Below are 15,416 nucleotides of genomic sequence, written 5' to 3'. Positions count from 1 at the left end.
GTAAAATTATTGCAAAAAAATAACATAAAATGTAAATCCCAACTGCCCTCAAATTTAGTTTAGACCAATTTAATATCATTTACAGTCATTATATCATTAACAGTGTAATAAAATACTTAATTAATTCTTAAAGGTGGAGGGGATGGGGTTGCTGTGAGGGGCCTCCAAAATAAATTTTGCCTTGGGCCTCCAAATGTTTAGAACCAGCCCTTCCCCCACAGTTAAAAAATCCCATCTGCGCCCCCTGGGTCAAGCAAGGGTCCAGTAATGTCCTTCAAGTAGGCTAACCAATCTTTCAAAATGACTTCATGACCACAGATGTAAAAGCAACAGGTATGTAGTCCTTAAGTCCTGTTATTTTTGGTTTCTTGGGTACAAGGATAATGGTGGAGCATTTAAAGCAGAATAGGACTTCACATGCTCCAGTGATCTATTGAAGATCAATGTAAAGAGAGATGACAGCTGGACAACACAGGCTTTGAGTCAGGCTGGAGAGACACCATCTGGGCCTTTGGCTTTCTTTGCCTTCTGCATTCTGAAGACTTTGCATACTTCATCCTCATAGATCTTAAATGCAGGCTGAGAGGCAGTAGGGGGGAGGCAGGGATTACAAGGTGTTGATGGCTGTTGTGATACGGTCAGAGAGGGTCTGGGGTGTCAGACCAGGTTTTCAAATCTGCAGAAGAACTTATTCAAATCGTTTGCTAAGAGTTTATTCTCCACAGTGCAGGGGGATGGTGACTTGTAACTGGGGATGGCTTTCAGGCCCTTCCATGTTGGGTTGTTGCTAGAGAACTGGTTTTCCAGCTTTTTGGTGTAGTTTCTCTTAGCCACTTTTATCTCACTATTCAGTGTAGACTACTGTTTATTTGGCCTGTTTGTACTAGGCTTTGTCCTCACTCCTTGGGGCACCCTCTTTGGCCTGGAGAGGCTGTTTGAGTTTTGCACTGAACCAAGGGTTGTTGTTAAATTTTTAATAAGTCCTGGTTGGAACTATATACTACTGGATGTAGGATGACACAGTGTCAGTGTCAGGTCAGTGACTGCAACCTCAAAACTCCCCAATCAGTGCAGTCGAAGCAGGATTTTAAAATCCTGTTCTGCTTCATTAGTCCATCTCTTAATAGATCTTACTCAAGGGTTAGCAGATTTAAGTTTCTGCTTGTAGGCTGGTAAAAGATGAACCAAACAGTGATCAGAAAGCAATATTCAATGCCCTAATTCAGCAAGGAACTGTATTCTAGCTATTTTAACTTTGCATTCATGGAACTGTGTGGGCATCCATATCCAGTATGTGTAGCAATGCTAATATACATATAATGAAATCATCTCGTAATGTATATATTTACCAATTTTTCAATCAAATCCTTTTTTCCATATACTTAACTTTTCTCTACAGTATTTTCTTAAGTCTATCTTGTTTGTAAAGCTACTTTGCAACAAGGAAAAATTGCGAAAAGCTATTTTTAGAAATAAAATAGCTCACAACGTTTTTATTGCTTTAAGAAACCCTGGTAAACTTCCAGACCTATAATGTAAAAATGAAAGAACATCACTACATGATGTCCATGCATAGTATACATTCTGTTATTGCCCTACACTTAGCATCTCATGTACAAAAGTAAAGGCTCACAAAGGAGTCCCCTGTCTTCAGTAGGCTACTGATACTTTGCAAGAAATTTGTTTGCTCTGTTGCCATGGTCACAGATTGATGTGATATGTCTTGTACCTTAAATGTTACAATATTAAAAACAATTGAAAACAATGTAAGTTTATTGAATGTGGTGATTGTTACACCCCAATTCAGGGATTAACACAAGAAGCCAGTCATTAAGAATATTGAAAAACAAGTCACTATTGGCAGCCAAATATTTAAAAGACACAACAAATAAGAAAAGGTAAAGCAACATAGGATATACATAAAGGTCAGGAATGGTGAGCTAACTCTACAATTCTTAAAGAGTAAAAACCTTCCTAACTCCAGAGAGAAAAACAAGACAAGTTTTTGTGATGATCTGTTTAAAAAGGTACACAACCCGAGTCAAACCATTGAAGTGAAGAAAAGCAGAATGGAAAATATTGGTGAGAGATTGAAAGCATCTAACCAAATTTAGTTAAGATGAATAATGGATAAACTAAAGAAGAGGGAAAGACACCGGCAGCATTCTTCATAATGCAATCATTCAGAAAATATGATTACATCATTATAAATCATATTCACCCAATCTCTACATTCTGAATACAGCCTCGTCATGGGGTCCATCCTAGACCACCCATAAAATCTGGATAATATGACCCTTTGATTGTGATAAGGTGCCTCATAAGGAGGCACAGTAGTAGGATTTGGAAGTTATTGGAAACAGCTTAGGATATAATCAGCTAAAATGCTGGGTCAAAGCTGACTCAGTATAGGCCTTTTCCCACACAAGGACCAGATAAAAGTCCTCAAGTCGTTTGTAATGATAATTCACTGTATTACTGAGGATATTTGGACCTCACAAATATAGCTAAACCTGTACACCCACATAAACAACATAAAGATCCATACAGACAGTGATCCAAGGTTTACAGCATTCCTGCAATGATGTGCAATAAATGCCAAACTGTTAAGTATAAATTACAAAAGTTAAAGTAACTTTTGACATGTAATGTAGGCTTAGCCATGCGTATTTATTTGTAGTAGGCTATGACTTACTGTAAGGCTCTATTTAACGTTTCAACCAACTGTTTCGGTTAGTTTCTGACCTCACTCAACCCATATCTTCTCTTGACCTAAGTACCAGATGATAAGATGAGGTCATAAGGTCAGCCCTCATAGACCAAGCATAGAGGCCCCCAAAACTGTTGGGGAATACTCGCGCATGCCTACAGACTGATCGTGTATATGGCGTCATTGTTTTTGGACAACGCCGCCTTCAGAGTTTACACGAAAACGATAATGCCATCGTTTTCAAATACTTGCACTCTGAGACCCATTTCCAAAAGATTGCGTTTTCAGTCCCAAATAAAAAGGCCGTTGTCATGTAAACGTAGTGTCAAAATGCATACAAAGTTTTAATGATGTGCTAGTTACACCTTAACTTTATTACCTTTGCATTGACATTATCTGACAGTTGCTGCATCTATACTTATCAGTCGTAATAAAGAGAGAACACTCACAGAAGAACAACAAAAGTTATATACATTTTGGAGGTTTTTTATTTTCAAGTTAAAACTAAGCAGTTGAACATATGTTTTCAATTATAATAACATCACATAATAATCACTGAAATTAAAGAATGAAACAAGACATAAAAAAGACCACAGAGACAAAATGAACTCAAACAAGAAATATTGCACATCATCTCTGTAACATACCATATTCCCACCACAGATCTTTCCAAGAGTTAAGCTTGACTACAAAAAGGCGTGTTGGACCACAGAAATGATAATGATCTTTGTGTGTTTAAGCTTACTCCTTCATTGGTGGCCATTTCTATTTATTTTAAAAACACTTCAGTAGGTAACTGTTCTTTTTGTAATTATCTTGAATTATCAGGATTACCTACAGTACTTCTTTAAGGTGTTACAGCATTGTTCCCATAATAACTGAGATAAGTGGACCAGAACTGTATAAGGCGTTGGAAAAACAAACATGAATGCCCGCAGTTCTCATCAAATCCTATAACTGAAAACATCATTTAAACCTGGCAATGCTCGCTTTGAAGGACTTTTGAGTTTCCTTTTTATCCATTGAAACTAAAGGGTACTTCAAGACTGACAACAACGGCATGGTTAGTGATATTAACAAAGATGATAGCATGTTAAGTACTCAATGATGGCCACTTTAAGACCACTTTGCAGTGATTTTAAAACTTGCCGAATCATAAACTGCACTTAACACACAAACCTATAACACATGCTGCATATGCACACATCATCTGACAAGCTTTACAAATCCAAACTACCCTATCCCACTATGCTTGTTAAGCAGGCCAAACAGTTTAAAACATCTATCTTGTTTAATGCCACATTCTCCAGACCTCAACCAAGATACGAGCAGTATTTATAGCTTCAACTCCGTATAAAAGTGCTTGAGCAAGGTCAAGTACTTTCTGCCCCTAGGAAACCTTTCAAGCTTAATGAGTTTAAAAACAAATGTACAACTCATTTCAACAATATGCAAAATAGAACTTGAGCAATATCCAGAGTCCTCTAGACTTACAGCTTGGCCTTTTAAGTGTTTGATTCATTCCTGGGGTACTTTCCAATTTCTAGTTCATTTCTTTAGTATCTCCTTCATATCTAGTTTCACTGGTCTGAAGAAACATTTATAAGAGCATATGAATATGAAACATAGACACCGAGACAAATGGAGTCTGCAGCAGGTCATAAAGGGAATGTCATTAGTCATTGAAAGCTGCCTGGCACCTCTTCTCTTATTCCGTTTTTGAATGTCGGACCCGATTTCTTTCCATACTTCTACTTAAACAGTGCAAAAGAAAATGCATAGTCCACACCATTTTGTATTTTCATCATCTCGCAAATGAAATCCCCTGAGAGTGCAGTTGTTTCAACACAGGCTATACAGAAACCTACACTGCTATATTCTTCAAACACTTTAGGATGTTCGAGAGCAGCCTGCCTATCGCTCCTCTCCCTCACACACATGGCTAGCAAGAGTGGGACTGCTTCTCTAGCACAAACAATTTTAACAAAGAGCAAACAATGTTTGGCTTAAAGGTATTCTAAATGAAGAATCTAAAATAAAGTGAACATGCAAAAAACAGAAGAAAAAATATCAACACGAGTTATTGAGGCAACGTTGCAAAGTGCCTGTTACCAAGCACAAGATTATTGTCGGTGTGCCCAGTAGGAAACACCGTCAAACCTCAGAAATCAGTGCATTACATCAGTCACTCAAATCTTTCTCCTCCTAATCTGTTCTCTGCGTTGTTCATAAGTTGTGTTCATAAAACAAGACTACCTTATTTGCCTGCAATCGCAGGTCCAACAAAGCGAGAGGATGAACTGAAATAAAATTATAAATCAACTCAAGTGAGGAAAACTAAAATGTGCAAAAATAAACAGAGGCAAGAATACGATTATGTTTCTCTCAGTTGTACTGTGAGTGGCTGTAGTTGTAGTGTTTGCCTACATTTCTCTTCTTGGAAATGGTCTGTTATGCTGTTCTTTGTCAACCCAACCCGACAGAAAAACATTTGCAACATAACTACTATGACAAAGCTCTGCAGGCTTTAATCAGACTGGATCCACAGGGACGCGACACAGACAAGCTTTTGTGTCTGTGAATCTCCGGGTTGGGCAGGAAGAAATTTGCCAGTGACTTCCTGCACTCTTCTGGATTTTCCCGTTTCCCAGTTTGTTTTCTCTCAGTTGTGCCAGCAAAGTGAACAAATGCTGTCACAGAGAGACAAACAACTATGAAAGCTCATAAAGCCCAACTGCTTTAGACTCGTTTCTTTAGACGCGTTTCTCAGCGTGATGGGCAGGTGTGAAGTCTCTGCTCTACAGCTGACATGGCTTCATCTGGATGCGGATCAATCTAAAGGCAAGAAATACAGTAGATAATTAATGAAGTTTAATGCCTGTGACATTGCTGGAAACTGTCACAACAAAACGGCTAAAAACTTACCTCAGAGTAGGGTGGAGGAGGTCTGAAGCGGAACTCTTGAATGTAGGCGAATAGTGGGCCATCAAAGTTCTCCCGGCCCGAGGACACTTCCAGACAGCCCTGTCGCTGCTCTTCTGTTACTATCTCTGCGTAGGCTGGTGGAGCTGCAAATAGCAAAAGCCAATGTTAACAGTTACCATACCAAACCTGTGACCAGCTTCTTCTGCTCCGTTTCTTCTTCTGGTGTCTAGGCAAAACAGTATATCCTAGGAAATCTTCTACTTCTATAATCTTAAGAGTCATCCCAAAGACATTACATGACCTCTAAACACACAGTCTTTGAAGACATCTCAAGGTCCCTCTAAACAAGTGGTTCTAAATGACAACCTAGATTTTCTAGATTAAAAGGAAGTATCACACAGAGTTTCATACCTTCAGGCATGCCTAACCAACTCATGGTCATGCTGCATTGGCTGCTGACAGAGGAGGTACGGCTGCCAAAGGGGTGAAGTGGGATGGTGCCAATCACCAGGGGCAGGTTAAGGGACAGATTCATGGCGCCAGGGATGTCCACATACACCTGCAGATAGAAATCCTGGGTCACCCAAAGCAATAACTTGTATCAAATTCTATATGTCTGGGTTCACCTGTTGAAGGCAGAGATTCAAATAACGAATATGTCAATGGACATATATTAGCAGTGATGTCCCATGCAGGGGATAGGGAGCCCAGTGAATAATAGGAACAGTGTACACTTATTACACAACTGAGCACTGTCCGATTGGTTTGTGTGGTAACAGGTCATCAACACTCAATGGCCTGAATTTTATAAGACATTTAAGGCTGAGCTTCTTATCTATGTGCTCTGGGAGCACTTGGAATGATCTCATTATCATTCATAGTGCTCCGTATGTGAAAAGAGCTTTTAACAGCTATACACTGATAAACTACCACATCATGAGTTGTAAAGCAACAGAATAAGTGCATTACGTAAGACTTCAATCAATACAAAAAGCTGAGGTCAAAAACTAATACATCCAATAAGAACTTCAGAAGCAAGGAACTTACCATGAGTGAGTACTCCACTCTTATGATACTGCAGTCTAGAATGGAGGGTGAAATGGGGGGGATTTTCAACATCTTTCCATTCCAAGTCTCAGTCTTTCCAGACGACAGAGAATCCCCCCGGATGTTGGCCACCAATTGCTTGATCTCCTTCATCTTGCCCTTGGCATAGAAGGTCTGTGTTTGGTAAATGGCAGCCTTTGGGACAACCATACGCGAAGAGCAGTTTTCAATTTCAGCAAAGATCTGTATGGACTCTCCTGTGGAAATAAACATTGAACTGTGATACAAATACACAGTACATCAACTGAACGCAGTTACAGTGGGATACCATTGTCTAATAATGAATCCAACTATGACACCATTACTGAAAATACTTCTTGACAGTTTGAAATGTATTATTATTAATTAAAAAAGAAACATTGTAATACAATAATAACAGTATTTGGTGTAATACTGTAATTTGGCTGGTATATGCATAGCTGATGATGTTCCAAAGAGACTCTCATAGAGAATCTCATGTCCTCAATAAAATCAGTCACAAACTTGTAGTCTTCACTTTCTCGAAATTAGACTATTGATACCCACTGTATAAGACACTCGATAAGTAAACATGAGTTGCAACATCAATTGCTAGCAGAAACTAGAATTTACCTGGAGTATAACCCTTCCGTTCAATTTTGGCACTTAAAGAGATTGGACCTGAGGTGCAAAACCAGCAGCATAGTGTCTTTTCTTTACTGCCCGCTTGGGGGGACTGTTGAAAGAAAAACAGTAACACTTTCAAATTCAAGAACCTTCTTCAGTTATTCCTCAACACTGACTGCATCGATCAAAAGATGATCCAAACTACAAAAACACAACAGAGACCGGTGTAAATGATGCAGGCACCCACCAGCAAGAGAGGAGTGTTGATGTCAATGTGTTCAAAGACAGTAAACTCTTTCTTGGTCTTCATGGGCAGAAGCCACGGCCTGTGCAGCTCAGCTTTCACCCAGTAGCGCACACTGCCGTGCTTTCCTTCAAACGAAGTAGCCAGCGGTCTGCATGTGTATGACAGAGAACAAATGAGAATTACAATAAACAGGCATGTCATTTTTGGCTTGGTTCCATATCCAACCAACACTTACGTTTGTGGAATCTCAAAGCTGAATGCATACTCGTGTCTTCCTGAATGAATAGTGGTAAGTCCCTCTTCGGAGTCATTGTCATCTGAAACAGAAGAGCACAAAATTCCAAATAGGCTACCTTACCTGCCAAAGCATTGATCTTCTTGTTTAGTACATGATCTAATTTATAGTAAGACCAAACAATAGTTGTCTTTTTCACCAAACCCAATGATTATATAACATGTATCAAGCTTTATTATACCTTTGATCAAACGATCTCAAATGATTAATCTACAAAACCGGACACAGGTGTAATGTTTTCCAGCGTTCATTTCCCTTGCTTGTACTGAAATGGAAATACTCATAACTAGACAAATTGTGTAGTGCAGTGCATGTTATAAGAAGAATGGGACTAACTAAAATAATATTAAAACATAAAGTCAAATAATTTATTTTTGGAACACCGATGGGCTTTGCTTTTAAAAGCCAGCTCAGCTGAGGCACAGAGAAGACAAGCTCTTAAGGGAGCACACACACACACACTCCAGCAAGAGAAGACCGGCCTAAACCGGAGCCAGCTGCATGCCGTGCCGCCGCCTCGCTCGGAGTCATTACACAGACAAGCCCCCATTCGGTCTGCGCGTGTGCCTTGTTATGAGTATTCTCCCGTTCAGTATAACAAGTGAATGAATAATGACCAAAGCATTTAAGTGCATCTTAAAAGGAAAAAGTCAACAACAATCACAAACGACAAAAAAACGAGCAATTTCCACACATCGTTCTTTATTGTAAACCAATCACGTTACAAAAGCATCAAACTGACACAATTAAACATATTTGATTAAAATTGTACAGATTTACTTAAAATTACAAAACTCATGCAGCTAACAAAGTCATCACATGCACTACTCGATTTAAATACAAAGAACTTCACCATTAGGCAAAACAATATCGACCATTGCAGGATTAAACTGGAAAAACTTAGAAACTAAAAATAGCAACTCATTAAGAATGATTAGATCACTTGGATCCATACAGGAACATTAATGCAGTCATTGAAACTCCGAATGCACTTTAATGTAACCCAAATAATGCATAAAGAAATAAGTTGATTACAAAAAGAATTATAAATACAGCCACTGGTGCAAAGTTGCTGCTGTTTTTCTCACTTTCCGCAAAAGCATGATGTCATGGAGGACACGTTGAAGCATCCACCAATCAGAGACAAGAACGGCTAGCCACTGCATCAAAACAGGATTGAACCGCTTCTAACAATGTGTGAAAACTTCATAGATTTGGGGAAAATACCGGTCATCGCTGCTTTTAACGCTGCTATTATACCAAGCGGATCGTGTTTCTTCTATAATAATGACATATCGTTGGAACAGTGAAGATTTGTTTTCGTCTTTTAAGATAGATCATGAGAGAACAGCAATAAGCGTTGCCACCATTCATTCAAAGCACTTACAGCTGATATCTGAGCAACTGAGAGAAAACGATATAATAATTAAAGATAGACAAAGCAAGCTGCATCTTTGTCCTTTTGAGGCGGACATGAACGGTTTCATACACGGGGAGCATTGTGATCACCGAGCTAATGAAAATACAACAGAAACTGTATATCTACAAATATGTCATGTAATCACTAGACATGTCAACCGTACATTTAATCGTTCTTCAAAATGAGCATTTCGATCTATATGCTTACCTCTTTCATGACCAATAAGGATGTCTCTATGACTGAGATATTCCACTTCCTCTGTGTAATTTTGTGTGTAGGCAGTGTTGGATCCAGCATTTCGCGATTCTGTCCAACGAACTTTTGCAAATCCTTTTGCATTAATGTTAAGTGACTTTACACGAATCTCCCCGGTCACTTCGATGATTACTCTTCCTGAGACGGAGTCCCCACTTGAGAAAACAGGTACATTGCTGTCGTTTAGACAGTCGTAGCTTATAATGAAGCTCTTTACCTTTCCTAGCACCATGGTGGCAACAACATAAAATGTACAAACTTCGCGCAGTCTATCAAAAGAATGTTCTATTAACAAAGCTAGAGTTAACACTGGATAGTGTCATTAAGACGCGAGAGCTAAATAACAGCAAATGCTGTTATCGCGTCTCGGTGAAGGGTTGACGGTCTGCAATAAAAGACGGAGAAAACACGCCACCCGGCTCACTTTAAACCCTGCTCGTGTGGAAAAACAACTTGCAGAGCATGCGCAAACCTTCAGCCGTCCCCTTCTTCCGCTTTTTGTTCAGAATGAGAGTTCTTTGACCTGTCGACAAACAACAGTGAACAGCTGAACAGTGTATTCAGAGAATACGTGGAAGTCTGGATATCTCTCACGTTTATGGACAGTTTTACATTAATGTTCGGTTAATATGTTAGCTTGTTAGGAAAAGCATGCCTGTGGGAATAAACAACATTTGCTGAAATAAAATATGCATTAAATATGACAAAATAATATGGTGATTACATATCTTGTTGTAATGAAGCAGTGAATCTGCAAAGCTCTTCCGCTTACTTCAATGCATGCTCAAAGGTGTACAAAACATAAACTGTTTATAATGTGGGAAAGCATAGACTTGTGTGACTTAAGTATTTAGATTCATATTATGTTGCCCTTTAAATTGATCCCCAAATGATATCTCCATTATAGCTGATGTAGGCCACGCGTTCATTTGTAATTAAAACTGCAGCGCCACACAGTGGCTTTAAAAACTCTTGCGTTTTGTTATTTTCTGTATGTGAATTAAGTTAATGTAGAATTCTGCTTCCCTCTGGTGGTTAGTGAGTTTACTTGATGTCGTATCAAAACGACTGCCGAACATTAGACGACATGTACTGCAAAGAGTATGTGAATTACTGTTATTAAGGAATTGGATTTGTGTTTGTTTGAAGGTTTCCAGCATCAAGACCTGTACCTTTGGTCCGGTAACAAATTGAATTTATTAACAAAAGTTGCAATAGCTGACATAAAAAGTCCTTGCACACCAAATATTCATTGTTATTTGGCTTATATGTAAATATTATAAATTAATGTACATTGTTAACAAAAGAGTGTAGTGGTGTAAAATATGTTACACGGTACTTTATGCCTTTTACAAATATTGCAATCAAAATACAACAGATTACAACTTGAAATATAGTTGACATTGTAATTGTTATGAATTAATCTAAATTAACTTTAATAAAAGCCTGCAACAATGTATTCGTGACCAAAATATAATAGCTCAATTATGAAATTACATATGATTGTGTTTTGGTAGTGACAAATATAGAAAACCTTAACCTGAAAATAGACTATTGGAATTTACTGCACACTTACTGGAAATGTTTAACTCCGTTATTATACGGTTTGCATACAGACAAAATCGAAAAAAACACCTTTATTCCATCAATTCCAATAAAAAAAGTTTTAATGCCTTACTATACAATACACCTTTGTTACAAAATATTTGACTTTTTTTTCTGTTCCCGTATACAAGTCAAGAGGGGTTTGAGTGTTAAGTGGTTCACTCAAAGCATTACAAGCCATATCAAAGTGAAGTGGTTCTGCTTGGTTCAGGTCTGGGCTTTATGCCGACCAGTGCAGTTCTTCCACACTAGACTGAATCAATCTTTTCTTTTTAATTTACTTTTTTCATTATTATCATCTTATGACAATTTCATAGATAGAGTAAATAGTGCAACAGCTGGAAAATGTGAAAATATTTTAAATGCACTTCTAAGTGGTTTGTATCAAAGTTTCTGCCAAATGCTGCACCAGGAGAAAGCATAGTGCACAGACACAAAGACTAAACATTAATATATTTTCTCAAAAGCAGCAATTTATACATTTTCTGTAAAATCAGGCACCATAAGAGATTGAATGGATGCATATTAAGCCATTTCGACATAGTTTTACTCTGACATTGTATCTGGTAAATGAGACTAATAAGGCATATTAGAAGAAGATCCTTGAGTGCTTTGATTAGAATAAAGATCTGGTACAACTGGAGCTGGAAGGAAACCAGATGACATGGCATTTGGATATAACTCTGCTGCAGCGGATGACATTACCCCTGGATAAGGTGGATTTGTGTATTCTGGGTTGTACAGACATGGGTACAGCCCTTCAGCTTGTGCAGAAGGAAGCCCGCCGGGACCTGGAGGTGGATAGGGAACAGGGTTAGGTGGGCCTAACCAGGGAGAAAACTGCTGGACGACTGGAAGAATGACCACAGGTAATGTGACTTCTGGATCCGAGGCAAAGGGCACATCCAGATAAATCTGAAAGAGAATAATGTGCAGAACAGTTTAAATATACCATGAAATGGAAAATAATTGTATGCATATTAGAAAATAGAAAACATTCAATAGATTTGTTTTACTTATTGGTTGATTGGGGGCATAAAATCGATGGTATTAGATGAAACATTAGAGAGAAATACATTATTAGATACCTTGAGTGTATATTGCACTTGAATAATTCTACAGTTTTCAATAGTGACCATTAGGTCCGTTGGAAGCTTCAGGTCTATTGGGACTTTCGTCTTTTCTCCAGATGGAATGCGTTCCTTAACTTCTTTGACTATATTGCTATATTCGTTTTTAGTACTCTTCCCGGCAATGAAGGTCTGTTGTTGCTTGAGGCTGTATTTTAGCTTGACATCACGAGACAAAGAGTTGTCAGCATCGACAAAAACTCTGATTGTCTCACCTGCAGCAGTAATACATAATAAGTAATGTAACTGGGACAATGAATGCTAACAATGGAAGAATACTGACATTGACATTTCAGGTTGTAGCATCTTTTGTGCAGCTTTGATTGATGCACTTGAAAGCTGCACCTTTCTTTCAGAAGATAACCTTACCTTGCATATAACCAGTTTTGTCAGTTGTTGCGGTCATTGAGGTTTTTCCTGAGGTAAAGAATTTCATCTTCTTGTTTTTTGTGCCAGTTTGTGGTTGCTGTATAAAAACAACACATTATCTTTATTTATTTGTATATCTATGAATCATATATATTTATTTAGCAACTTAAAACCACAGTAAACAGCTCTATAATAGTCACAAGCAAATTATCTAATGCAGAAATTAATTTGAGTTATAAGCAGCCTGCAAAAAACATCTCATACACTATATATATATACCACATTTACTGTAGTATAGTTACTGATCTCTGGAATCTGTATATTTGCGTGAATTAGCATAATGGAGTGTCAACGAGATTAAAATACACAATCCATTGCAGTGCGTTTTGAAATGTTAAACATAAACTGTGAAAGCATGCTGATCATTGGCACAATTTAATAAATAAAAGGAAATTTAGAAAAAATATGAATTCATACCAGTAAATGATCGCTGGTACCATCATTTCTTGGCACAAAGGTCAATTCTTTTGATTTAGTACACGCCATCTTCCAAGACCTATCAAGCTTTACTTCCACAGTGTACTTTACCCATCCATGACTTCCCTGAAAAGATGGGGGCATATTTCTGAAATATAAAAGCAAAATCGTTTGTTTCACACAAATGACTGAAAAGCAGTGTACAGTATCAGTATACCATATACTGTACAGTATGCTTTATACAATGTTTCAGTCATCGCGGCTAAATAGGAAGGACAATTTACAAGATACACCACTTTAAGTCATCTGTTAAGTTCAGCACACAATTTTATGCCCTTGAAAATGTGTCCTGTATATTGATATTATGGGATGTAAAACACATCTGCTAAATCTTTTCACTGAGAATTAAAACAATTCTGCAATATCACTCACACTTGTGGCAGCTGAAATCTAAATGGAAAAACATGGCTTCCAGGTTTAACAACTTGCCCATCTGAGAAGTATAAAAAGGAGGATGTTAATACCACACACACACACACACACACAAATATATACACTGTACTAAATTATATACGCAACACTTATGTTTTTGCGCCCAATTTTCATGAGCTGAACTCAAAGATCTAAGACTTTTTCTATGTACACAAAAGGCATTTATAACTAGCATAATACACAATAAAATATTCATTTAAATTAATATGACTCAAAATTAAACTATTAGTTATATTATAACCAAATATAGACGGGAAGTTACCCTCAGGGCAGGCTGTGTCCAATGAAACTGTCTATATGTTAGACGGTGTGTATGATATAGCAAATTCCTAGTATTTTACTGGTTATATCATATATATTATTTATATCTGTAAAATGACCATAAAATGCCCATACTTACACGTCTCACCAACTATAAGAGTGGTATTCTTTTCTTCTTGACCTAAAGGCATGAAAACAAGAATATAGTCACATTATTTTTATTTTCAAAGACTGCTCCATCACTCTTTCATGTATAATTTATAACATGAACACATGCACACGTTTGATATAATTTACTAAATACACATAGGAAAGCATTTTTTATTAAGGTTTATAAAAGCTTAAGTTAATGTATCTTTACCTTTCTTGGAGCTGTCTTGTATGAAATACTGCTTGAATTTGAAGTATCTTTCATGGTCGCTGTAGCTAGTGTCCGAATCATCGCTTGAGCTTTCTGTCCAGTGTACGTGTGCATCCCCCGTAAACTTGACGAAAAAACTATTCACCTTGATTTCTTTGGTTACTTCCAATATAACTCGACCCTCCACAATGTCACAATTAGTGAAAGTATTACTTTCGTTTACCGGATCGTAATGAACACTAAGCTCTTTGATGGTCATTTTCGATATCGCATTGAGCTGCTAACCCGATCACCTTGTTCCTGTAGGAAGTTTCTTATCAAAATGTGACAGAGATCACGCCTTTGTCCGACACTAAAATAGCAACTTTTAAAGGCGTTGCCTTTACTGTTACAGATTTCCATGAGTTGTTGAAAGAGGGTTGCGACACTTCCATCGACTTCTAAAATCAGGAAATGTCAAAACATTGGTAGTGTCCGAAATCTTACCACGTAACCCGGCTTTATTCACCCAGAAGTACAGGAAATGAAGTGAGTTCTGAAAGTGAATGCGCCGGGAAGGCTAAGGACGTCACCTCCTGCCGAGACGCAGAATTGCATTCGGCTAGTTGGAGTGGATGTTTTCCTTACAACGGGATATTTTTCACTTGAATGTTTAATAACGTCTCGTTCATTTACCAGCAGCTAGTGATTATTGCAAGTGAGGTTTGAAAGAAATTTAAAAGCTAAACCTACAGCCCATCACATGGTGTTGGTTCCTCTATCACTGATGAAGTGAGTATGATATAAATACCTGTTTTGCATTAAGAGCACATATAAAAAATCATACATGTGGGTAGGCGTAACCCGACAGTGTCAGAATAAACATGGAACGTCCTACAACGAGAGACAATGGTCATTTTGAGCAACGGTATGGAAGGCCAGTTGGGCCAAAACGTGTGAAACTATAGAAGACCATTTGGACCAAAACACGTATCTAGGTGTAAAATTTTTGGGATGTGATGACCACGGGTGCGTTTCACTTCACTTTTAGACAGACTCTCGTGAACTTCCCTGAGCACCTTGGGGGAATCCCCGCCGCCATTTGGAAGTGCGTTCCACTTCGTGAACAATGGAAGATTTGACGGAGGGTGCGAGTCTACTTCATCTGTACACTTCAAGCTGCTCTAAATCCCACTAT

General features: G+C 38.0%; 2 protein-coding genes across 2 annotated transcripts; both read right to left on the bottom strand.

The window, feature by feature from the left end:
* Positions 1–3,180: 3,180 nt before the first annotated feature.
* arrdc3a (arrestin domain containing 3a) lies at positions 3,181–10,018 on the bottom strand. Its single transcript, XM_079478437.1, has 8 exons — positions 9,497–10,018; positions 7,810–7,891; positions 7,575–7,722; positions 7,334–7,436; positions 6,683–6,939; positions 6,047–6,194; positions 5,636–5,778; positions 3,181–5,545 (listed from the first exon to the last, which is right to left on the bottom strand). The coding sequence occupies exons 1-8, from the start codon at positions 9,774–9,776 to the stop codon at positions 5,477–5,479; spliced, it is 1,230 nt and encodes a 409-aa protein (XP_079334563.1). The 5' UTR covers positions 9,777–10,018; the 3' UTR covers positions 3,181–5,476.
* Positions 10,019–11,166: 1,148 nt separating this feature from the next.
* LOC306891258 (arrestin domain-containing protein 3-like) lies at positions 11,167–15,113 on the bottom strand. The gene is made up of 7 exons (XM_079451357.1): positions 14,240–15,113; positions 14,018–14,059; positions 13,558–13,618; positions 13,126–13,273; positions 12,649–12,745; positions 12,238–12,494; positions 11,167–12,064 (listed from the first exon to the last, which is right to left on the bottom strand). Exons 1-7 carry the CDS (start codon positions 14,496–14,498, stop codon positions 11,726–11,728), a joined length of 1,203 nt encoding a protein of 400 aa, XP_079307483.1. The 5' UTR covers positions 14,499–15,113; the 3' UTR covers positions 11,167–11,725.
* Positions 15,114–15,416: the final 303 nt, after the last annotated feature.

This window comes from Barbatula barbatula, assembly GCF_947034865.1.
Source record: "Barbatula barbatula genome assembly, chromosome: 2".
Taxonomy (NCBI): Eukaryota; Metazoa; Chordata; class Actinopteri; order Cypriniformes; family Nemacheilidae; genus Barbatula; species Barbatula barbatula.
The sequence above is the reverse complement of the archived record's forward strand: the minus strand, read 5'-3'. Positions and strand labels throughout refer to the sequence as shown.

Excerpts from the sequence above, each read along its gene's own strand:
- arrdc3a (XM_079478437.1), bottom strand. The coding sequence starts at position 9,776 with ATGGTGCTAGGAAAGGTAAAGAGCTTCATTATAAGCTACGACTGTCTA. Across the intron at positions 6,940-7,333 it reads ACGGAAGGGTTATACTCCAG|GAGAGTCCATACAGATCTTT; the intron begins GTAAATTCTAGT and ends TTATTTCCACAG. Across the intron at positions 5,779-6,046 it reads TTGGTTAGGCATGCCTGAAG|CTCCACCAGCCTACGCAGAG; the intron begins GTATGAAACTCT and ends TGCTATTTGCAG.
- LOC306891258 (XM_079451357.1), bottom strand. The coding sequence starts at position 14,498 with ATGACCATCAAAGAGCTTAGTGTTCATTACGATCCGGTAAACGAAAGT. Across the intron at positions 12,495-12,648 it reads CAAAACTGGTTATATGCAAG|GTGAGACAATCAGAGTTTTT; the intron begins GTAAGGTTATCT and ends TTACTGCTGCAG. Across the intron at positions 12,065-12,237 it reads AAGTGCAATATACACTCAAG|ATTTATCTGGATGTGCCCTT; the intron begins GTATCTAATAAT and ends ATTCTCTTTCAG.